This window comes from Gavialis gangeticus, unplaced genomic scaffold (assembly GCF_001723915.1).
Source record: "Gavialis gangeticus isolate Ggan-Ray unplaced genomic scaffold, GavGan_comp1, whole genome shotgun sequence".
In the NCBI taxonomy this organism is placed as follows: domain Eukaryota; kingdom Metazoa; phylum Chordata; order Crocodylia; family Gavialidae; genus Gavialis; species Gavialis gangeticus.
In genome coordinates this window covers 37,585,364-37,609,926 of record NW_017729022.1, presented here as the reverse complement: position 1 = coordinate 37,609,926, position 24,563 = coordinate 37,585,364, and the positions used below count along the sequence as shown (strand labels likewise).

The 24,563-nt window shown below is 41.9% G+C and overlaps 1 protein-coding gene across 3 annotated transcripts in view; it reads right to left on the bottom strand.

The window, feature by feature from the left end:
- Nucleotides 1–24,563, bottom strand: part of ACSS3 (acyl-CoA synthetase short-chain family member 3) — a 237,747-nt gene that overhangs the window by 153,598 nt on the left and 59,586 nt on the right. For all 3 annotated transcript variants that reach the window (XM_019514799.1, XM_019514798.1, XM_019514797.1), the window contains one exon: nucleotides 7,252–7,403. In XM_019514799.1, coding sequence (XP_019370344.1) covers nucleotides 7,252–7,403 — 152 coding nt within the window. The remainder of the gene's footprint in view (nucleotides 1–7,251; nucleotides 7,404–24,563) is intronic.

Sequence of the window (24,563 nt, the reverse complement as noted above, 5' to 3'; positions counted from 1 at the left end):
CCTTGCACAGTTTAACCCCTTCCCACATCCCCCACATTTCCTCACAACAGACTTACCAACCAGACCCAGCTCCTCTCCACACTGCTGAGCTGCACTCCTGGCTGCTTGCGTGCTGCACTACAGCTGCATGCATGCACAGTGCATTTATCAGTGGCATTATCAGTCACATCAGCCAAAAAAAGTTGATTGCCGATACAGTCAATTTTCCTTATATTAGTGCCAATCCAATATGGGACTGCTGTATCGGTGGTGCTCTACTTTAAACATAAACACAGATACTAGATGGAATGGGAAGCACCAGTATCATATAAGATTGCTAAACAATTTCCATTTTAATACCTGGTTTTGGGTCATTTATAAAACTTTGCCAAACTTTATAACCATTTAGGCCAATATCTTCCATACCAGCTGCATACCTCTTTTTTTCTTTCTTTTTTGGGAGGAGGGGTTGGAAGGATTCAGGATTCTGTCCCCTGCCTCCATCCCCACTTCTAGCACCTAGGCAGTCTGGGATAAAAGTTGAATGGGGTAGGAGGGAGAGAGAATAGCAGATTAGAAGATAAAGTCTGCTGAGACAGGGACTGGTATACAAGGAGACTAGGATGAGATGAAACTCAAAACCAAAGGAAGAGGATGGAAAAGCTAAGAATGGAAGCCAGTATAGGGGAAGGGATTCTGAAAGAAAAACATGGAGGCATACAATGAAATTGGAAGAGACGCTGAGGGAAGGGGCAGACTGCAACTGGCTGGACAAAGTAGCTAAGTCTAGGAACCAAAGATAAATAAATAGGGGAGGGGGAAGCAAGACAGTTACAATAATAAGTTGCTGGTCCAGATGAGAACTGAGAACAGTGGTGGGGAAATCCATGTGGAGTCTGTAAGGATGTGTAAGGGCAAACCAGAATTGTTTGAGTCCCCAAGGAAGGAGACTGGATGCCCTTCCTTGGCATGTACATGAAAAGCTTGGAAAAGAGTATGATTGGTTGGACAAGCAGACTGGAGTAGGGTAAGAAACCTGAGTGACTGAGTGAACAATTTGCTCTGGTGAAGAGAGACAGGACCAAATTGCACAGATCAGAAGAGATGAGGTAGAAAAGATCAAATTTGGGTGTATCAGGAGATACAGGCAGAAAAGGCTGTGCCTACCAAAGCATGCTTATTTCCTACAGCTTGGAATAAAACTCAGAATCCCTCGTATTACTCCCCTAACTGTAAAATATCTGCAACACTCACTGGCAAATTACCATATACCCTTCTAACATTAATCCACAAAGTATGACAACATACTATTGCTACTGACTATTCCATTAGCTCAAATGACAGAGGTCTGTGCAATAGATCTAAAGATTCCAACCTCGCTGACAACCCATGTGAGCATCAATTTGATGATCCACAGTAGGATTTCTGGTTTATTCTATGTACTTTAAAACAAAAAAATCTCAGGGTAGGGAAGTTGTATATTGCCTTTTCCCAACAGAAACAGCCGCCTTTTACCCTTGTAATAAAGTAGGACATTAAACCAGCATTTTCTTAATTTTCAACTTATTGCTTTTTACTTCAAAGGTAATTTTAATTTTGACAATAATGGAATGGTTTAGATTGTCCTCCCTACTTGAAACATTAAGCCTGATGCTGGAATGGGCAGTGGTCTGAGATTCTTGTTTAGAACACATGGAACACTAAACAGGAAGTTCTCAAGCAGGATATGATAAGAGGAGTATGCGGTCTGCCAACCTCATTCTATACTCTGGTTAGTATACCGGAAGTAGCACTAGAAGATATTAGAATGGAAGGAGCTTTCACTTAACTGATCTGCTAAGAGACTGTACAAGATAACCAAGCTAGTACCTCTTGAATCCTCCAACCAAAATACTTCAACTTTTGTGATCTATCAAGAAGAACATTGCAGCCAAGAAGTCAATGCTGCATAAACCACAAGATATTACTGTTCATCTTAACTTTGTACACCGACTGTGGCCCCGAGGCAGACATTTTACATCTAACTACCAGTTGCCACCTCTGAGAAAGTGAAGCCATATCATTATAAAACAGTGAGCATGGGAACTATTTCTGAGTCACTCCAGTAGGAGTTTCTTTTGGAGAACAGAATGGATTCTAGAGGCAGATTCAAAACTTCAGGTGTATCAAGGGGCATAGTGCTTCAGGGCTTTTGTTATTTTGCTTTTAAAACCGAGACACAGCATGCTCAGACAGGACAAACTAAGGAAATACAAAGACAGTAAGACATTTAACACTCATTCCCATTTTATTGAAGGTAACTATTTGGAGCAAGGAGCTCACAAACAAGTGAATGGCATTTTAGCGTTTACAATATGTTACTAACATACAGTTCAAGATTGGCAAGGGCTTTCATCCAGCAGCAACTGACTTACCACATCTGTTTTACTGCTAAGCATGTGCCCAGGATTGATGACATACCTGACATTTTGTCTCACTTACAGGTGGACTCATTTTGAGACCTGTCCCAGAGAGCCAGCAAGGCACTTGAACAAATGCTGCTCTTTGAAACCTTGGCATATGACTGCTCTCCAATTAGTACAGAGATTAAAAGAACCATGAACATTTAAGGTTCATCTATACTGCCTCTGCGCATGCCTACAAGCTCCACTGAGGGGCACAACCCATCCACTCCTGCTCAGCCTGGGTCAAATCCCAGAAGTGAAACAATTCAGCTGTCTGTAGCAGGTCACCAAGGTGTGTCTGCTCGTTTAAGTTGGGTTACCATATGTTCGGGTTTTCCTGGACCTGTCCTCTTTTTGTATTATCTGATCTCTGTTCAGCCATTTTTTTTTAAATTCAAATGTCCAGGATTTTGCTCTGCTCAGCATCAGTGTTTTTTCTGGCACCTCCCAGCTTGCCCTAGCAAGGGGATCCTTGGGATTGGGGGAAGGGCAATTGTGGCCACCATGCAGCAAAGTAGGGTGGTGGGGGGAGCCCTGGCAGCTGGATGCAGGTAAGTCTATGGGGAAGGGCCAGGACTTGAGGACTGTCAGAGGGCTGGGGGTAGTGGGGAAGAGCATATGAGTCTGTGTGTGGGTGTGTGGAGGGGATGGGTGAGTGTGTGGGGGGGGTGCCTGCTGGCACTGGGGGAAGCTGTCCAGGTGCTGGGGCTGTAACAGGGCAAGGGGACAAGGGGGAGGTGCCTGGCCCTCCAGCAGGGAAAGGGGGCAGGGGGGACCTTTGGGGACAGTGGAAAGCTCTATGCCGAGCCAGCCGCACTAGGTCCACCCCTTGCTCATAGGGGCATGGTGGCTGGGAGACCCTGCAGGGTTAGAGGGAACAGGGGGCTGTGGCTTGAGAGTGAGGGACAATAGAATGGGCAGAAGCAGGGCACTGTCATATCACTGCTCCCCACATACAATCATATATCCCACTCCACCCCCTCCCTGGCAGGTGTCCTATTTTTTGGAACTGGAAATTATGGTAACCCTACTGTAAGAGAGAAAGCAGCCAGAGAGGCAGTTTTCAGGTGGTGAGGGGGGTAATTGAAGAGTCACCTGACCAAGAGAAGTCTGGGCTGGAACTATACAAGCCCAAGGCTTCAGCTGGTCAGGCAATCCAGTCCTGGGGGCCAGGAAAAGAGGAGCTCCTAGCAAGACAGCAGCAGGGCTCCTGAAGTCACAGTGAAACTGGGACTGGGAAATTGGGCAACTGCATGTCTGGGAACAGGAGAAAGCTGCCTGGGGCAGAGAGAAAAACCAGTTTATGCAGGCAAGGATTCCCTATTTTATGTTAAGCCCAGAGACAGTTTGGGCATCTGCTGGAGGGCATAAGTATTTTATTTTAAAGTTATGCTGCTGGGGCAGGCTCAAGGCTTACTCAGAGAGCCAGTAGCCCACGAGGGGCTTTAGACAGAGACTGCCAGAGCTTGGCAAGCTGGGTAGGCCCAACTGGCCCAGGATCAGGGTCAGAGCCCAGGAGGGGCCAAAGGTCCAAGAATGACCATAACCAAGGACTGAGATGGTCGGGGACCCACAGGCAGGGAGGCTGCAGACTAGAAACCAGGTCCTGTACGGTGGGCCTGGGCTAAAGGGCCCAGCAAGAGCATAAAGGGAGCAGGCTGATAAGGCCAAGACCCTTACAGAGTGACTAACAGTACAGTAACATTTGCAAGGCTTGGAGCCACACAATCTGCCCTTAAGGCTACAGGTGCCCTGCAGGGGCATACGTGAGCCACAAAAGGCCTAATTAGGCTTGAGGGCCAAGCTGAGGTAAAGAAAGTCCAGAGGAGGGGTCCAATGATTTGCACAGACTCAGGCTCTTTCCAACAGCCCAAAGGCAGCCTTCCTTACACTATGTCTAGTAGGAATGAGGCATGACAGGCGAGTGAACAAGGGAGAGCTACATAAGAGCCTGAGCCAGGCAGGCAACGCACAGCCATCAGGAGGCATCACGACCACCCCAGTGGCCATGAGCCAGTTACACTGCCCTACAGCAATACCAGGCATAATCCCCAGAGCTAGTCTCACTCACCTATGCTTCATTGTAACCACTCATATCAGTATCACATGGTATTGATACTATTGTTACATTTGCCTAAATCTTTAGTGGTGGTGCTGGGTATGGCACAAAAATGGTGGTGTAGGCATACCCACAGAGTTAAGGGGGAGCAGGCCAAGGGAAAGTTTACAAACCTTCTGTCTGTGCTTATCAGGCATCAAGCACTGCATTAGATCTTTGGAAGTTTTCAATAAGGAGGCTGTTAGAGGGTGGTCTCAAGCCAAAATTTGAGAATAGATCCCTAATAACCCATTGCTATTCAGATTATCAAGGATTTAGTGCAAGTTCTTCACCAGCAACACCAGTGAAAACCGGAGTTAATTTAGCTCAGCATCATATTCCTTAGGGCAGTTTAAAAAAAAAGTTTAAATTTTAAATTTGAAAAAAAACCAAGACAACAGTAGTAGAGCTCCCTGTATGGGAATTTTGGACCACTTGTTCAGACTGGGGTGACAACTGTGGCTCAAACACATGCTAAGAATGCAACTGAAAGATGTTTGGGCTTTGACATTGCTTGCAAGGTACATATGATGCCCCTTGTTGAGAACCAGGTCAATTTTCTGGAGCAAGCTGGTGTGTGCATATGCAGAAACAATTTTTGGTACTAGGTTCAAAGGCAAGGAGCTTGTTCATGTGGAGGTTCAAAGCTAAGCATTGGCAGTAAGATGAAATCAATACGGCATGGAAAAATGGGCATGCTAGGAAATCAGCTGATGTTTGACTTGGATTCTGGCAGCTAATTGATAGTATTGTATACCTACATGAAAACATTGACTGATTTTGTAAGGCGACTGCCTTAATCATAGGACAATTAGGGACTAAGCGAAGATACAGAGCCCTTCCTAGAGGCATTTCCAAAATGGTCTGAAACGCAGAGGATCAACAGGGAGCTGCCTTGTTCTCTGGAGGTACCAGATGCAAATCGGGAGGAATTGGTAAGTGGCTAAATCTGCACACCATGAGGAAGGGTCAGTGATCACCTATACAAGAATATTGCATTGAATAGCCATGTTATACAAGAATGAAGAATGGGCTACACCTCCCCAGTTACTGAACAGATATATTTTTGGCTAATATCAAAGGGAGGGAATCATTACCTGCTTAGAAACTTGGGCTGGATTGAGAATAGGGTAGAGACAGGTTAGTTTCCAGTAGGTCTACAGTGCAGAAACTCATTCAATAGTGGGTCAAATTCCCTGATAAAAATCACATTTTCAGTAGGTTTAAGAGAAAGGATCTCCTAAAAAGCCTGAGGAACAGGGGTTGGAATTCCTAACACTTAGTGCAATGACAAGATAAACTCTCCTTCCCTAGACCAATTAGATGTTATTTGAGGGAGGATGGTATGATCCCAACAACAGGCTGGGACCAAGTCTGCAATGTGGATGGGCTGAAGATGCCTTAGACCAGGTGAAAGTGATTAAGGAGGATTCATGCCGAGGGCCACATAATTCATTGCAAACTAATTCCCAGATGATTTAAGACAGTTATGGGCTGATTAAAGACAGGATACCTCTTGTGTCCTGTCTTTCTTCCTGTGGAGCTAGGAAAAAGGATGATGTCAGAGTTAAGACAACTGAATGTTCTCTTGGCTCAGGAGTTGGAAGCCTTCTGGCAACATGGGCTGAAGCCTGTAATCTGACTGTGGCTACAAATGGAAGTCTCTCCCTGCATAGAGGCCAGCTACCTGCAGTTGCTCTCAGTGTTGCCTGACCCCTCTACAGTAAAGAAAGCACAGACACAATGGAGCAGCAAGCTCTTCTTCAGTGGAGGGGAGTGCTGCACAGGGAAGGAGTGGCACAACACAGCCAATACCTGATCCCCTGCACTGGATTGGACTTGCCTTAGGTAGCTGGATTCTGTCAGAGGTCCTGTTTGATATTTGACAAGATATTTAAAATTACTGTTTTCATAGGTGGTCACTAATTTGTGTTCCTCAGTTTCTGGGTACATCACTTTGGCCTTTAAGGTCATGATTTGCAGAAGTCCTGAACACTCACAGGTGTAGCTGAAGTCAGTGGGAGCTATGCTTTGATCTATAAAGTTTTCAAAAGGACCTATATTATGTTAAGAACACTGAAAAATAACATCCTAAGTGGTTTCCAAAATTAGTGGTAGATTTCAACCATAATCTCTCTGTCCTCAGCTTCCCCACTCTATGGTCTAGATAATACCACTCTCTAACTTAACGGGGGCTCTGTGCAGATTAAAGAATTTGTGGTTTTGAAGCATGCAGACACCATAGTGACAAGCAAAGCAAAAAATCCCATGAGGAAAATGACTAATTCTGTCTTCAGAGCAAAATTTAAGTAAATACTGAACTGTTAATAAAGGAGCCACATATTAAACAATGAGGATAAAACAAAAGATTGACTGCCTGGTCAGTATGCAAACACTGTACATCCTGTGCATTAACAGTATGCAAGTGTGTGCTCAAACCTGTACAACACTGTATAACTGCAAAAGTAAAATTAAGGTTGTACATGCATCTTTAATTCATTTTTGAGTGCTTGATCTTGCACTGTTAATATTTTCATGCAGTTTTTCTGTGTGCATCTTGCATATATTTACACACATACACGAAGATAGTGTATCATCATGTATAGAATATCAGGAGTAAATTTATAGTCTACCACTTGTACAGGTGTCCAAAGCTCCAGACGCTATACTATTTTCAGTTTATCGAGTCTGTTTCTATAACAAACCATTTCCAACATATCCTTAGTTCACCTTGTCAAAGAGTACTGCTTTCCCAAGGCTGCCTCAGGGTCCTGTTGACGGATTGCTCTAATTGCAGTTGGTGCAGTAAAAAAAGCAGCCACTTCATGCTCCGTTACCACACGGAAATAAGCACCAGCATCTGGCGTTCCCACTGGCTTCCCCTATGGAGAGATTAATTTAAAATGTCACAGGATAAAAATATTTCATAATTCCTTGACAGTTCAAGACTTGAACATATAACAATAGCATCAACACAGTTACCACAGTAATTTCAAATATTTCAAAGATGCCTTTGTAAAAATACAACAAGATTACTTGTTTGTTGTAGCAGTGACATCACAACCTGGAGTCATATTCTAGGATACTTTCAAAAAGCTTCAGGATCAATCTTCAATTACACTTAACAAGTCCTAGCAGCGGGTGAGGAAACCAAGGGAAAAGCTATGCAAAGGAGCCATTTATTTACTGGGGAGATAAGGAGTAATTTCTACACTCATCCTGATCTTGGAACAAACTAAGTAAATCTGCAGGGTTTCAATGAGCCAAATTAGACCTTGGAAGTTTCAGCCATGGCTCCCTTTTTCTAGTCGCATCCAAGGTGGCAACATAGAATTTAGTTATGTTGGCTCTTTACTACCCAGGAATCTCCCACAGTAGGTAAATCCCCAGTTAGCTTCTTATGCTAGATTCCCGACATCTTTATGCTACACACATTGTGCAAAAGAACTAGGGAGGAGTCCACGGTCTCCCCCTTCATGTTTTAGTGTGCTACCATACCAGCTTTTTACTAAACATTGACTTTCCATATTTCAAATCACATCAGGAAAATAGTAAACAAAAGTCAACTGGATGTAATAAGTTTTTCAATGGCCAGAAATAAAAATTCCAATTATATTCTATCGAATTGTAAACATAGAAAGCAGATGGCACAGGACTGACCCCCAAATAAAAATACCTTAGTGTATGTGATTACTTCAGTGAGGGAAGTGCTCCATGTCTTGTTATTTTAGATGATAAAGATGAAGTTAAAATAAAGTGACTTTTAGCTTTGCAGGTATTGCCATGCCCTTTTCACTAGGAAAGGTCACATTCAGAGGATGAACTTTTGCTATCTCACAGGGCTTATATCCAAGTTAGGAGAGACATACACCTTTCATACTGCAAATGCCACTGTTCCAATGTTTATGCAAGAACCACAAACACGGCAAGAATTTCATTGTTGCAAATGTCACATTTCAAAATTAAAGCCATTGTGGAGGAAATATACAGAGTTAACTCAAATCTCTGCTGTCTTGTATAAGTAAAGATGTTGAGCATACTTTCCTTTAGCAACTTTCCTTACATGCATGCATAATTTAATAAATATCAATGTGTGGAACTTGCATGCACATCAGAGACAATCTATCTGCCAACTCTGTTCCCTTCCATTCATTGGTGACCACATATATTTCTTAAAGTGTGCCAGTAATGTTCAAATACTGTATATTTTTCATTCCATTCCCCTCACCCACTTAATATAAGCCAATATTTGGAAAAGGTTAAACCCAGTAGATTTCATAGATTTCATAGACATTAGGGCAGGGGTAGGAAAAATGCGGCCTACCAAGCCATCTTATCTGGCCCGCGGGGCCCCTAAAAAATTTAGAAAATTAATATTAATCTGTCCTGGGCTGCCTGTCATGCGGCCCTCGATGGCTTGCTGAAACTCAGTAAGCGGCCCTCTGCCCAAACCAATTGCCCGCCCCTGCATTAGGGGCTGGAAGGAACCTTGTGAGATCATCGAGTCCAGCCCCCCGCCCCAATGGCAGGAAGTCAGCTGGGATCAAGTGACCCCAGCAACAAAAACATCCGCATGTTTTTTGAAAGAGTCCAAAGTAGGTCCTTGCACCACCTCTGGGGGGAGTTTGTTCCAGACCCTGGATGCTCGCACCATAAAGAACTTTTTTTCTTAAGTCTAATCTAAATTGGCCTTCCTAGAGTTTATGGCCATTAGACCTTTTCATCCCTTGGGAAGCTCTGGTGAAAAGCTGTTCTCCCAGGTCCCGATATACCCCTCTTATATAATTGTAGGCTGCTACAATTCGATAGATGGTACCATCCAATGGACAAATACAGCAGAATACAAAAATGTGAAGGATATTTTCAAATTGCCAAGATGGGAATGGAACACAAATATTTTAGAGCCAGGGTCAGCAGCCTACAATTCCCAAACCAGACCTGGCCCACAAAGAGATCTGATAAGGCCCAGGAAGGTATGACATGGCCCAGGGCAGCACCAGTGGATCAGGCTGAACCACTGTTCCTTCTGCAGAAACCTCCTCACTGCTCTTTGCCTCTGCTTACCTCTCCTCAGGAAGGTCCAGGCATGGCCTTCGGATGTAAGTTCCAGTACACATATGGAATGCTCAGTGAATTTTCCTAATTCTTAAGAGTTTGTTGGTGACCTGAAGCATGAAAGTTTGTATCCATTAAAAATATTTTGTTTTCCTAATATAACTAGTTTTCCCAATCCCTTCTACTACCAGACCCACCTCATGGCAATTCAAGGGGCAAGATTTTGTTTAAGCTCAATCACAGCAGTCCATAATGACATAGTTGGCCAATTGAACTATAATTCAAGGACCATGCAGAGCTCTTCCATGCTGTTAGACTTCCTCCCCCACCACTTAGATCTTCCAAGTGAATCTTTCTTCATCAGTTCTCAATCTTACCTCACACTAAATGGAACCCAAAATGTAGACTCACATTTCTTCCATATAGTTCATACCACATACAGGCATTTGCCAGTATGAATTGGGCCAATGCTTATATTTCCCCAGACCTTCTTGCATCAAGCATAAGCAGGGGGAAGAGAGGAGAAATGATGGAGGGAAACGTAAAAGGGATTAAGAGAATACAAAGAAGTAAGAGGCAGGAAAGTGATGGAAAGGAAGAATAGAAACAATGTACAGGAAAAGAGAAGAAAAGCAGCACGATAGGTACAGTAACAATGAAGAGAAGGAGGAACATAAAGGAAAAAAGAAAAAGCGCAATACAAAAATAATATTCACAATACAGGAATATAAAAAAAAAACCAGTTGGGTTGAAGGGGTGGTGGGAGAAACCAAAAACAGAGAAACCACAAATGGGTAAATGCTGCTTTCTTCACAAACTTTTTTTGTTGTAATGTGCCCTAGTATTCTCCAAATGAAGCAGAACAGACTGCTTATCTGTGGGGGGAAGTATGTACTCTTTCTTTCCTTTAGTACACTGCTGCCAAAAACCTATGTAACATCTCTTGCATTTTCCCCAAACCTTCCTTTTACACGTTCACCCACTAAGACATCTCTTTCATAACTCTGAAAACCTGGCTGGGCAAGAAAATGCTCTTTATAGAACACATGTTCCTCAATGATGCCTGCCAATATTTTGCTCCAATCTAAGTGTATATCCCTAGTTAATACCAAAATAAGTGATGTCCTTACTGTGAAGGAATCCTGATTCATACAAAAATCTTCCCATTACCTTACCATGTAACTAGACTGACAACATTTACTATCATCTTGGACAGAAAAATCCAACTGCAAAACAATTTTAAAATTGGTTGAACTTCTGGTGAGAAAAGTGAGTTGCTACTTTTAATCTTATTGGAAAGTTTCCAGATCCCAAGAAAAGACTGATAATGTGTCACAGTTAGTAACGGTAAGGCACTAAAGGGCTGGTTTGGATACTTATTCTCACTTGTGCTTAGAATAATTCTATTCACTGACAATAAGCAGGAAAAAAATTAATGATGAATAGAGGCAACATTACATTTTCATTAATACAAAAAAAGAGTCTAACTTTATACACTGAATAGTCACCTTTCAAATGTAAAATGAATGTTCAACAGCTATCTATCCTCCTGAATCCATTTGAGCCACCTCCTATGCCTCTATATAAAGCTTTCCTTATCAAAAGCAGAATGAACTGACACAATGTACCTTTTTCACATTTAACATGGAGGGGAAGCCCTCCTGGATTCAAGTATAAGCAGGGGTCAGGCGACTCCATCCCCAACACAGGCTTGAGATCAGTTGGAGCCACAGCCGCTCCACCCTAAATTCATCTTAAATTCAAAGTTATCTTGGATTCAAGTAAATACAGTGTATGAATTTCAGAAGCCAGTAACCCAAATTGAAACTGATGAACAACTCAATAATTTTACCCCTCTGATGCTCAGGAAGATTATAACAAATAGTACAGGAAGCCACAGGTGGCATTTGCTGCATGGTATCTAAATGAAAATGTAATCATTCTAAAGGATCAATCAAGCACATGTTGAATTGATTAAGAACCATCTTAAACATTTCAAAAAGTATTCGTCAACAGGAAGCATCATTGAATCAGGGAATGTCTAATAGAGTCCCATTAGGATCAGTACTAGGTCTAACGTTATTCAATAATTCCCACAATAATCTGGATGTAAAAATAAGATCACTGCTGATAAAGTCTGTAATTAATGTTGATTGACAAAATAATTATGAGAACAGGAAACTCGTACTGAATATCTTGAATTACTTGGCCCCATCCCAAAATTGTGTTTTGATGCAAATAAATATAAAGTTATACATCTACTAACAAGGAATGAAGGCCACAACTATAAAACAGGAGACTAAAATCAGGGACTCTGAAAAGGGCCAGGGGTCACACTGGAGAAGCAATTCAACATAATCTCCCAGTACAATGCTGTGCGGAAAAAAAATTAATGTGGTCCCCTATATATAAGCTGGGAGTAATGACCGGGAGGAAGGAAACACATTTATCTCTGTATATACTATTGGTGAGAGAGATACTGGAATATAGCATCAACTTCTTGTGTCTCCATATTAAAAAAGGTTGTTGGAAACAACTGAAGAGGGCCCACAAAAGTATTTAAAAGCTGAAGAAAATGCCTTTACAAGAAAAAAAATTTTTTTAGAATTTGAATCTGTTCTTTCAGGTCTCAACCCAATCTCTAGCTCTTAAAGATTAAGATAGGACTGAGTGGAAGAAGGTAAAATTATTTGACATCTCTTTAGAGTGGGGTTCTGACATCTTCCTCTTAAATATCTGGTCCTGTGCAGGACTAGAGATAGGACATTGGATTGATGGAATTTGACTCTGATCTGGTATGGCAGTTCTCGCGTTCTTTGGTGGCAATGCAAGGGCACCAAGTCAGTGCAAGATCCCAACAATAAGAATTGGGTCTGGGAAGGAGAGCATGGTTGAATTTGGTTATGGGTTTACAATTGGTTATGCCTCAAGCTTGCCTCTATCACCTTATTATTTGAAGATGCTATTCGCATATTTCAAAGAAACAAGCTAGATGAAGCTTTATGATGAGCCTAAATCTGAGTTCTGAAAGTGCATAATAGGGACTATTTTAGGTATTAAAAATATGCATTTTTAAAAAATGCAAAAATATTTCTTAATGTTTCATTTTCATCCATCTTCTTTGAAGTGCTGCAGAATCACTTGTTTTTTATTCTTTTTCTTTTACCTTTAAAAAGTTACTAACTTAGATGAGATGAGGTTGTAGCCACACTCGTCTGAGGACACAGGCAGACAAGGTTCTTTGGGTAAATCTGATATCTTTTATTAGACCAATTCAAATAGTTGGCAATAGGCACCATTGCCTATTGGGGTTATGGTGCAGATGTCATGGCTTTATACTAGTGATTCTCAATCAGGGTGCTGCAGGGTGCTAGTTCTAAGGCAATATTAGCACTGTTAGGTATGCAAACACCTACACAACTCACACGCGATAAATCCAGAGATTTGCAAGCTTTCGGGTATAAATACCCTTCGTCAGGTTGAGGAAGCATCTGCAATTTGTGTGTGCTCTTCCTGGATGGAATGAACAGTAAAGACACCAGCTGGTTTATTAGCCAGTTTGTCCAAAAAAAATATATCCGATTCACCCAAAGAACCTTGTCTCACTTAGATCAGTGGATTCAATCTCTGACATTTCTGCCATTAAGTGGATATTTTGACCTAGGCAGCTGGAAGGTACTTATTCTATTATTCTTCTATAGCTTTTATTTTCTCTGTGCCACTGCTCTCTGAGTTTTAACTTCCCTCATTTTCTTCATTCCTGCCTATACCAAAACCTTCTTATTAACTATTTTCTTGCCCTCTTCATTTACCTCTACCCCACTGTAGCACATTTTTCGCTCTTTTCCCCTAACCCATCTGTTTCCATCACTCCCATGAAATCACCTTTTTTTGCTGTCTCTTTCTTCACTACAAGATGATGTGCCGGGTTGCAGTCTAACTCCTCCCCACCCCACTAGTCCAAAGTTGGAAGTGCTTCTGACAAGCTTATCTAGACACTTCCTGCCTCTGATAACATGAAACATAAACCATTGCCTATTGGGGTTATGGTGCAGATGTCATGGCTTTATACTAGTGATTCTCAATCAGGGTGCTGCAGGGTGCTAGTTCTAAGGCAATATTAGCACTGTTAGGTATGCAAACACCTACACAACTCACACGATAAATCCAGAGATTTCAAATACAACTCCACAGTGTCAAAAACATTGACTTGCTTTGGTCTTTCTGAGTTCTCTGCAATGGAAGAATTGTTCTATTATTTTCCCACAATCAATAAAAACAAATGAAAGAGTTGGGATTTTCTGAGAGGTAGGTTGAGTCTGAAAGGGTTAAGTATCACTATTATAGACAAGGGCCAGAAGAAACAGTTTCAGGAAGCTTCAGAGACAGTGTTCAGGTACAAGCTAAAGACAGGGAATCTTCCTTACACAACCAAAAATTAAGTCCTAGACCCAGAGCTCTTTCATACCTCCAGGGATAGCTAGTAAAAAGCTGTTTCTCCCCACTAAACCCCACTCTACAGAAACACTGAGTGGCATAGTAACCGATTCCTTTCCTCTGTGGTAACATAAAAGACTAAATTTCCTGCCCATCCAACCCAGTTTCTGATGACTTGGGATCAGGCTGGCTGAAGAAGCCCAAAACCTATGTGGACTGCAACATCTAAAGCATCTTCCTGTTTGGCATGTACTTAAAATCTGTCAAATATTGGAAAGAGCTGTATAAAAGAAAAAAACAGGAAATAATCCTTCCTGATATTTGAAGGAATACATTACAGTTTTCACATTCTTGTCAATGGTGTCATATTATACCAAGTAAAAACCAAAAGTATGACGTTTCCATAGTAACTGCTAAAGTGGCACTTTGCTTCCTGTTAAGCCAATTAAAAAACTCACTATTTGAGGTGAGAATAAGAAAGCTATACCTGACCCAATTTCACATTCTCCAGCTGGCTGCCCCAAGACTGACAAGTCTACACACTGCTCCTTCCCCACCCTAAAGAAGAGTCCTGGCCATCCAAACTTCTGACGTTACTCCATCTTGTTAAAATAGTGACCAACTTTGAAATATGTGAATAACTTTTGGGGAAAAGGTTGAAACCTGGGTTCACAGGATTCCATTTCTTTCTTAATGGGAACACTAATACAATCTAGTCACTAAAAGAATAAAAATATATTATCGATTTTTGCATTCCTCCACCTTCAAATTTGAGACAGCTCCTTTTAATTTACAGTCCAGATTTGCTCTAGTCCTTCTTTCCCCACTTCTGTAAAACCTCATCCACCAGAAATTCCTTCTCCTAAAAAGCTGTAGATATTCTGAGTACTAACTGTAAGACAGACCATTTGATTTCTGTTCATAGCCCTTTTTTCTTTCAATACAATGCTTTATAGTGAAGAAATGTTTCCCTCCTCCCCCTTCCAACTTAAAACTTCCCTGTAAAAGGGCTTCCACTGTAAGAAAAGGGTCTAGTCAAACAAGAAGTTGCCACCTCTTCTCTCTCCCTCCAAAGTTTTAGTGCATCTTCAGCAGAATGGTTAGACCCACCTCCCCCGATAGAGATAGTCACTTCTTTCAATCCTTGCAAATGCAAGCAGCAAGTGTAACTGTGGTACCAGATGTTTATTCCCTGCTAGTTACAGAGGCTACAAGATATTCATAGATTCCCTTTTTTATCTAAGTCTCTAAATATTTAATATCTATTGTCTGTGAAAATATTAATCACAGTATAATAAAAATAATGCAAGCTAACATCATATTAAATTACACAATGTGCATCTATGCTACTGAATGAGGTTCTTTACCTTTTGCCATGCAGGGTGTTAGCTTTGACAATCATAGTCATCCCTCCTGGCCTTAAAATTTTATCAATCTGATGGGAATACTTTTTTTCCAAAGGGGTGAGCCCACTGAAACACATTCACAGTAAAGCAAAAGTCTTAAGAGGAACGCAAGCTATTTGGTACTTTCCTTCCACTTCTCTAAGAGAAGTCACTTTAACCAGGGATCCCTATTCAATTATTCTTGGTCACTGTGATCTGTGAATTGGCCTGTTCCAACAAAATGTATACATTTTTTCCTTTATTAAGCATTTAAAAAGGAAATTACAATTAAAGGCAGAAGTTAGGATTTTTAGAAGCATCTAGTATTAGCATCTAGTATTAGCCTAACCTTGAAAACTGCACACACTTTTCAGTGATACCCATTTGCCCAGGGATGTCAGACTCATCTAGCTCATTGCTGAGCTGGTCTGTGGACTGAGTTGAGACCATGCACCAGAGCCAGTGCACAAGGCAGTCCTGTGAGGCACCACATGCAGCCTGCACCCCAAACCTTCTGTGCTGTGCTCAATGCCCAGAGCGCCAGGTCCAGACCACACACCGCATGTAACCACAAGCCCCCAGAGTGGGGCCAGTGCATACTGCATGCAGCGCATGAGGCTGGGCTGGTGATGCACACTGCATGCAGCACAGGAGGCCAGAATAGGGTGTGCACTGTTCTGCTGGACCAGACCTGCACCCTGGCTCTGGCATGGCCCAGTCCAGACCGGCCCCAGATCCAAAACTAAGGGCTGGTACAGTGCAGGCATGGGGTCAGTCCAAGACCCACAGGCCAGATCACAGGACTCCATGGGCTGAATCTGGTCTGCAGGGTGCATGTTTGAAACCCCTGCATTAGCCCAAGTGTTCAAGCTGTAGAACCAGTCTAAGAAATACCACAAGGCAACACCATCTGTTACTGCTACAAGTAGAGTTAATTTTACTCTGTATAGGTGCTGCAATGTGTGCTACAAATCAAAGCCATACTAAATGTGTCTGAGCACTTCTTAAATTAAAAATCTAAAGAGACATTGTGGCTAGGGACAGACATTACACATAAACTGGTATAAGTGATCAGAAACTGGTTTAAACCGGTAACAGAACAGATGTTCGGTGCACATAAACCAGCTGAAATGTACCTGGTTGAATGTAGTATCAGACTTAACTGATTTGACTCAAACCAGTTTATGCAATGTCTGTCCCAGACCCCTTGCTGGTTTAAGTTAAGCCAAACAGCCCCAGCATCCTAGCATGCTCTCTGGGCTGGGTGGGGCTCTGTGCTGCACAGCAGAACTGGCCCCTTCTCTCTGCTCCCTGGCTGGAGCTCCAGAGACTGTGGGCTGCTTTCCCCCTCCCCTCACCACTCCCTGCTAGGAATTCCCCCCTACCCCCTGCCTTGCTAATGAGGTGCCTGTGTATTAGCTCAGAGACCGCATGCTGGCTAGTCCTGAATCAACAGGTAGAATCAACAGGCAAAAATCGAGAAGTAGCTGGTAATGTCCCACTGTTGTTTTCCTAATTGGGAGATAAACACTGTTATCAATTCCCTGCTGTGCTAGTCAGAGCATCCTGCCAGAGCCTGGGCACATCCCCCTCAGCTCCATGTTCTGGAAGGAAGGGAGGGCTGCTCTAGTGCCCCCCAGCTTCTATCCCGAGCCACTGCAAGCATGTACCTGCATTTTTGGGATGTCTGTCCTGTTACAAAACTGATTTAGCCTAGCCTAGTTAGACTAACCTGCAAAGATTGAATCAATTCAGGCTCAGGCTTTTTGAATGTCTGTCCCTAGCCTAAACCATTTCAAAACCTTTATGACTTCATAACCAAGGCAGACACTCAAGTTCATAAAACCAAAACCAAAGTCCTGTCACCTGATTTTGTAATTCTATCAATGCCAATATGATAGTTCACCTGTTATTTTGAAAATCAAGAGAAAATTAAAACCTATTGTTTTGGGTTCCCTATCTGCCACAGTGCTAATTATCTATAACCTCCATACCATTCAGCATCCAATACTAGTCTGCAAGGTTGTCTCTACAAAGCCCAAAGACAGGGATTCCTCAGTGTGGTGGATGAAGGACTCCAGATGGATTAAAAAATATGAGGAAGTAAGAACTACCTAGACTGCCACTCATGGTATCAAATTCATTACAAGCTCTCTCCTGAATACCACAAAATGTCTGCAGCTGAGAAACAATCTGGTCTCTGAAATAAAGCAGGGGCACAGAGTCAATATGCTGGAGGGTAGGTCTAGCATTCAGAGTGACCTAGACAAAATGGAGGATTGGGCCAAAAGAACTCTCATGAGATTCAGCAAGGACAAGTGCAAAGTCCTACACTTAGGATGGAACAATCTCATGCACTGGTACAGGCTGGCAGGCTGGGCAGCAGCTCTGCAGAAAAGGACCTGGGGATTACAGTGGACAATAAGATGAATACGAACCAGCAATGTGCCCTTGTTGCAAAGGTGGCTAAAGGCATTCAGGGTTGCATTAGTAGGAGTGTTGCCAGCAGACTGAGGGAAGTGATTATTCCTTTCTATTCAGCTCTGGCGAGGCCACATCTAGAGTACTGTGTCCAGTTTTGGGCCCCCCACTACAGAAAGGATTGAGAGTCCAGCAGAGGGCAACAAAAATGGTGGGGGGGGGCTGAGGCACATGACTTCTGTGGAGAGGCAGAGGGAACTGGGCTTATTTAGTCTGCAAAAGAGAAGACTGAAAGGGAATTTAATAGCAGCCTTCAGCTACCTGAAGGGGGTTCAAAAGAGGCTGAAGCTAGACTGCTCTCAGTGGTGACAGATGACAGAACAAGAAACAACAGTCTCAAGTTGCAGCAAGGGAAGTTTAGGTTAGATATTAGGAAAAATTCTCACTAGGAGGACAGTAAAGCACTGGAACAGGTTACCAAGCGAGGTTGTGGACTCTCCATCCTTGGACATTTTTTTAAGACCCTGTGTACAGTGTTCAAAGTAAAAAACACTAAAGAGAGGTAATAGGGAGCCACTGAAGAAACAAAAGAACCTAAGTATGAGTCAGGGGGATAAAATTAACAGAATCTTATGTTATCAAAGGGAATGGGGTGGAGATAAGGATGAAAGAAAAGGAGTGAGAGGAAAAAAGTTACTATTTTTGTAAGAAGGAAGAGAAAATAGCTGAAAGCTGCCATACAGAAGTGAGAAAGTGATATGTATGTGGTTGGATGGCCTAAGTATGCAATATTATTTAAATTTAAATTAACTGATGGAGAGTTAAAATTGAGCAGAAGAATAGGAAAACCATTAAAACTCTCAGATATATCTTGAGGATGTGTGTGTCTAATTATTTTATGCTATATTTAGAAAAGGAAAATCTCATTACATTTACATTCAAACCTTAGTAAAATAATGCAGACAAGATGAACTAAAATTCTACTAGTGATCCACTGATGGTCTCCACAATTTATTGATTATTCATTCCACTGTAGAAGAGCTTGAAGGATGGATCTTATGAATAACAAAAAGGTAGAATTCTGAAGTCCAATAAATCACATCATAATCATCTGTCTAGTGGTGTATAACCATTGAATAGATCAACCCAAAAGAAAGGAAATGATTAATTACACCTAAAAATGTAACATATCCCCCTGTGTGAGGGAGTAAAAGAAATATTTAAATACATATTCATGTATGCACATGTACACTATTTTATATAGGCATGCTTGCGTAAATATATCAGCCCTATTATCAATAAATAGAGTTGGAGAGCAGGATAACAAACTTTTGCACTACTGACTATTCAGCAACTTGAGAAATGAGGCTCCCAGAGGCTCCCAGATAGTGCAGACTAAGAATAATGGTGTCCTGCTCATAAACTAGACTTTCTTTCACTCAAATAGGCAGTGGAGGACAAGCATTGGGATTCCAAGGGCAAAAAATCCAGGCCAGAACAGACAGTACTCTGACTCATTCATGCTTCATTCTGCAAAATTGAATGCAATAGGGTACAGGTCATCTACCTTAGCTACAATAAAAAATCCTACCCTAAAGCACAATCCTGTATGTATAAATCTAAGAAAATGGGGTTGGACTAAAATCCCTCTACCTAAAGAGAAGCCCATGTAGCAACTGATCCACAACTGTCAACATCTGATGTGTCCTTGACTAATTTGAGGCAGTGCTTGAAGATGTTCCATTCTATTTTTCCTAGTGCATATGTTTGTTTCACCTGTGTAAGCAATACTGCTCTACAATGACTAACTCTATCTGACAGATACAAGATAGAGTGACACCATGGCATCAATTGGGGAAGAAAAAGCTTTCCTCTGCGGTGATTTCCACACACTGACAGGCCTTACTATTCAGAGGAAGGGACAAGTATATAATAAAGAAAGATTTGTTCTAGCAGCCAACTAAATACCATGTATTTCACATGCTACAATCTCAGGAAGTACAGCAAAACCTGGCATGGCATCTGAATGTACCAAAAACTAGTCTTCCCATCAAAATATAATGCTACAGGCAGCAGAAGTGCAATATGTAAACACTTGTAGAGCATGTGGGGAAAAAGAAGTTCTCTTTGAGAAGGCAGCCCAACCATCAGTATCTCATCTGAAGAACATATTCATTTATTTCATTTATATGCCACCTCTTCCCATAAAAAAGCTCAGGGCAGCTTATATGGAGCTTGTCTGTATGAAATTGCTCTCTAGAAGCAGAATGCAGTAATATTGGGAACATCCTGGTCTTCAACAACCACCTCATAAGTCTGTCCCCCAGGATCAGTGTGCATCCATCCTTGCCAAAATATTAGGTAAAATTCTTTGGACATTAGAGATTTTTAGCTGGCATTCATAAAGACATCAAGATCCCGAAAACCATCTCACCTGGTAGGGGTAATTAAACCTAGGTCTCTATTACCAACAGGTTGTTCCTCAAAGAGATGCAATCATGCACATGTAAACATGCTAGGTGCATTGGACATGCACCAGAAACAGACAGAGAGAGCTGTCACATCTTATCTTTAACATACCTACTACTGTAAATATGACGAAGTACCAGAGTACTCATCTTACTTCCTAATGTTTGGTCAGGAAGCCTGCTTATATGTGGATATTGTTTTGATATTTCTTTTTACAGAACCTTACCTATAACATAAGAAATATTACTTACTTTTACCTTACTATTACCTGCAGGGGGAGGGAGACCATGGGGGGAGACAGGATCAAGAAGCATACCACTGAGCAACCACAGGAAAAATCAAAGTAACAAAGTCCATTACTATTAGTGGTTTGGAGCCACTAAAAGCTAGATAGGGGAAGGGAGGGCCTTATTTAAAAGGAAAACTGATCTGGCCTAACAGTTTTTCAACTCAAACTGAAGTTCTTCATCTAAGTCGCATCCTTTCAACAGGACAACTGGATGAAGATATCATTTTGGGACCCCCTCTCACTTTCACCTAATATCATTTGACAGACAAGAAGCAAGCTACATTCTGCCACTTCTTTGCCAACTTCTTCTACCCCAAAGTGGTTAGCAAATGTTCATTAGCTATTCTTTGCTGTTTCTCCTTCTAACTCAAAGGAGACAGAGAACATCATTAATGCAAATGAGGAATTACTTTTAAAATGTTTGAACTGATGAAATCTTCAAACTTACTGGTCCACACCAAATTATAAATAATTTAATCTACATCTTAGAGTGTGGTCTGCTTCCTTAGATCATGATGGTCTCCTTGATTTACCTAACAAGACACCCTATTGTAGAAAAGAAAATATCCAAGTTATATTTTTTTAGTAGAGAATGTCGCAACAGTCACCATCTCCCTCTTCTTTCCTTTCATTGAAAGAATTATGTGAGTCTAGATGATTGTTTCAATAGGTTAAGCCAGCCACAAAATTATTCAATGAATCTTTCAGAATACTTAGAGATGGTCCTTTTGATTGTGGCACATACATGGGTAACACACTGAGAAAGCTTTGGGCCTGAGGGAAAAAGACAGATAATGGCATTTAACAGAGGCAAAATGTCAAACATGTATCTCTACATTTGAGGCCATGCAGAACTATATTGTGTATATCAGTATATACCAGTTTGTGCAATACACCTCGGGCATGTCTACAGGTGCAATGAATGTGACTGAATATACTCTGGCTTAATTTGAGCCAAAGTAAAGTAATCCCAATGTCACCATCTACACATTTGTTTAAGCGCAGTAATTTACAGCGCTTCCAGATACCACTTGTATCTGATGGGACTATCCAACAATGCGGTAAATTAGTCTACTGAGACCTAATTGCCACACACGTGTAGATAGCGATGCTTTACTGCACAGCAAATTAGTCTGCTGTACAGTTAAGCGTCTCATGTAGATGCAACCCTTATGACCTCCAAAGTTTTCAGGGTGGGGAAGGAGCAGCCTGTTGGGAACTTGAGAAATATAGTTCCCAGCAGCTCAGAGAGTCACACAGGCAAAGGACAGAGGCTGAAACAGTCTGATTTACTCCATGGGAAGAAACCAAATCTGCAGTGGAACCTGATACAGAAGACAAAAAAAAAATCCAGAGTCCTGACCTAAAATGGCAAAGCAACCAACTTCATGCCCCTGATAGCTTGCATACGGCTGAGACCATACAGACATTTTCACTGTGGATGAACAGGTACAGTGTTTGGGGAGAGGAGTCCCCTCCCAGGTGTCATCTTTGAGCAGGACAAGACTCCACTCCTGGGCTGCTCGCTGTGAAGTAGGAAGGAAAACCACATTCTTCCTCAGAGCCACTAATGCCCTGCCAACTAGACTTACCTAGCCCCACAGAGAAGGGCATTTCCCTCAGTTAGTCTTCTTTGGGCTCCTGAAATCAGTGAGCTGTGAAGTGCAGCTGGTCCCACCACCAAAGTGATCAATAGTCTAACAGGAAGAAAAGAAGCCCTCAGGCTCCATATCCAGAGGAGGAGGCCTGAGTGTCAACCCAACCCTTCCTGCTGGGCTTTCATAGACTTTGGGGTGGAAAAGACCTCACAAGATCATCAAGTCCAGCCCCCTGCTCAAAGTGCAGGAAGTCAGCTGGGGTCAGATAAGCCCAGCAAGGTAAGCATCCAGGCATTTCTTTAACATACCCAGAGTAGGTGCTTACCTCACTTCTGGAGGGAGTCTATTACAGACTCTGGAGACTCAGATGATAAAGAAGTTTTTCCTCATGTCCAGTCTAAAATGGTCTTCCAGCAATTTGTTACCAATAGACCTTGTCTTCCCTTGGGGTGCCCTGGCAAACAGACGTTCTCCCAGTTCCTGATGTATACCCTTTATATACTTATAGGCTGCCACCAAGTCTCCCTTGAGCTTTCTCTTCTCCAGGCTGAAGAGTCCCATGCATCTCCTCCTAAGACTCTCTTGACCTCTGATCATGCATGTGGCTCTTCTCTGGACTCTCCCAAGCTTCTGCACGTGCTTTCTAAAGTGTGGGGCCCAGAATTGGATGCAGTACTCCAGCTGAGGCCTCACCAAGGCCGAATAAAGCCAGAGGATGACTTCTTGGGTCTTACTTGAAATGCATCAGTAGATGCAACCCAGAGTTTTATTTGCTTTTCCAGCTGTGGCATTGCACTAGTGGCTCATGTTCATCTTGTGTTCAATCATGACCCCCAAGTCTCTTTTGGTCATGGTGCTAGTGAGTGTAGCACCTTTCCTTTCCCTTGAGCAGGAAGCTGAGGAAAAACCACATAGGATCTACTATATATCTGAAGGATATGGGGATACCTGTGTCTAGATCCATGGTTCTCAGCCTTTTTATACTCAAAGATTCAAGGCATCCCTCAGAAAATACCAGCTTAGTTTTCATTCATTTTTTGAGTACAAACTAACTGTAGAACAATTCTTCTGTTGCAAAAAACTCAGGAAGACTACAACAGGGCAAAATGTTTTTAACACCTGGATTCCTCCTTGAAGTCTCTGGGGTTGTCCTATAAATTATGCTTGTACGCTAACAGTGCTAACATTGCGTAGCACACTGAGGCACACTTGACAGGATCTCAGGGTACCCCAGGGTGCCATGGCACCCTGGTTGAGAAACACTGGTTTAGATACATGAAAGAGACTCTGGGGAGGGAAGCACACTTTTTGCTGAAGAAACAGCACATGAAAATGCACTTTGTGTAAGCAACAGTCAAGTCTTCAACCTTTCATTATTTTGCAATACAAATGTATCAATTGTTCAGCCAGCCATATTATAACTCCAGTACAACAACAGTATGTACCCAAACCATATGATACCATCTCTTCTACATCAGATGTCAGATTCAAACTACATATAGCTATCTGAGGGATACTTTTATAACATCTATACTATTCAGTATCCAATGCTAGTCTGCAAGGTTGGCTCTGCAAAGTCCATAAATACGGATTCCTCAGGGTAGTTGGTGAAAGACCCACGACAATTTTTTTTTTAAATGTGGAAATTGAGGCTACTTGGATTGCCACTCATGGTATCAAATCTATGAGAGAGCAGTCTAAACATAAAGGCCTAATATTTTCTCTTATTTGCTTTTCTTGATTCCTTCACTGCCAGTTCCTTCCCCAGTGCCTGTTCTTCTTACTTTTAAGTTAACCTCATTCTTTCCTCTAAAAACAGTTCTTTTATAACATTTTATGTTTTTAGTACTTTTAACTTGTAATGCCCTAGAGGTCAGATTCTTCAAATTATTGTATTCACCCTACTACTAGTTGGCAGTTCCACACTCACTGAATCCAGTTTGAATCCAATAACAAATAGGCTAACAGCTGACAGCCATTAGCCAAAGGACCACAGAGGTATTAAAACTAAAGCCTCATTTATTCCAAGACTTCAGACACTAAGGCATGTAAAAAGGAGACTAGAAAACACTACCACGCTTGGGAATCGGGGTGCCACAGGAGAGGGCTTTAGAGCTAAGGGTGCATGGATAATTTTTATTCCCATAGCTGTAGTGTAAAAATTCAATGCATAGCCTATTTTGCAAATGTATTCATTGTGAGCTTTCAGGCTGAAATACGCATTGCCATATTAAACAGGTAAACCTTATCTGGCCAGAAGGTAAATTGAGTTTCCAATTAAGAATAACCATTTAAGTTTCTTGCAGCTGTTGCATGCATTGGTTCAGAGTATTAGAGTCTATCTTTCAGATGCTTAGGGGAAAAATCTCATGCATTATTCAGTTATCA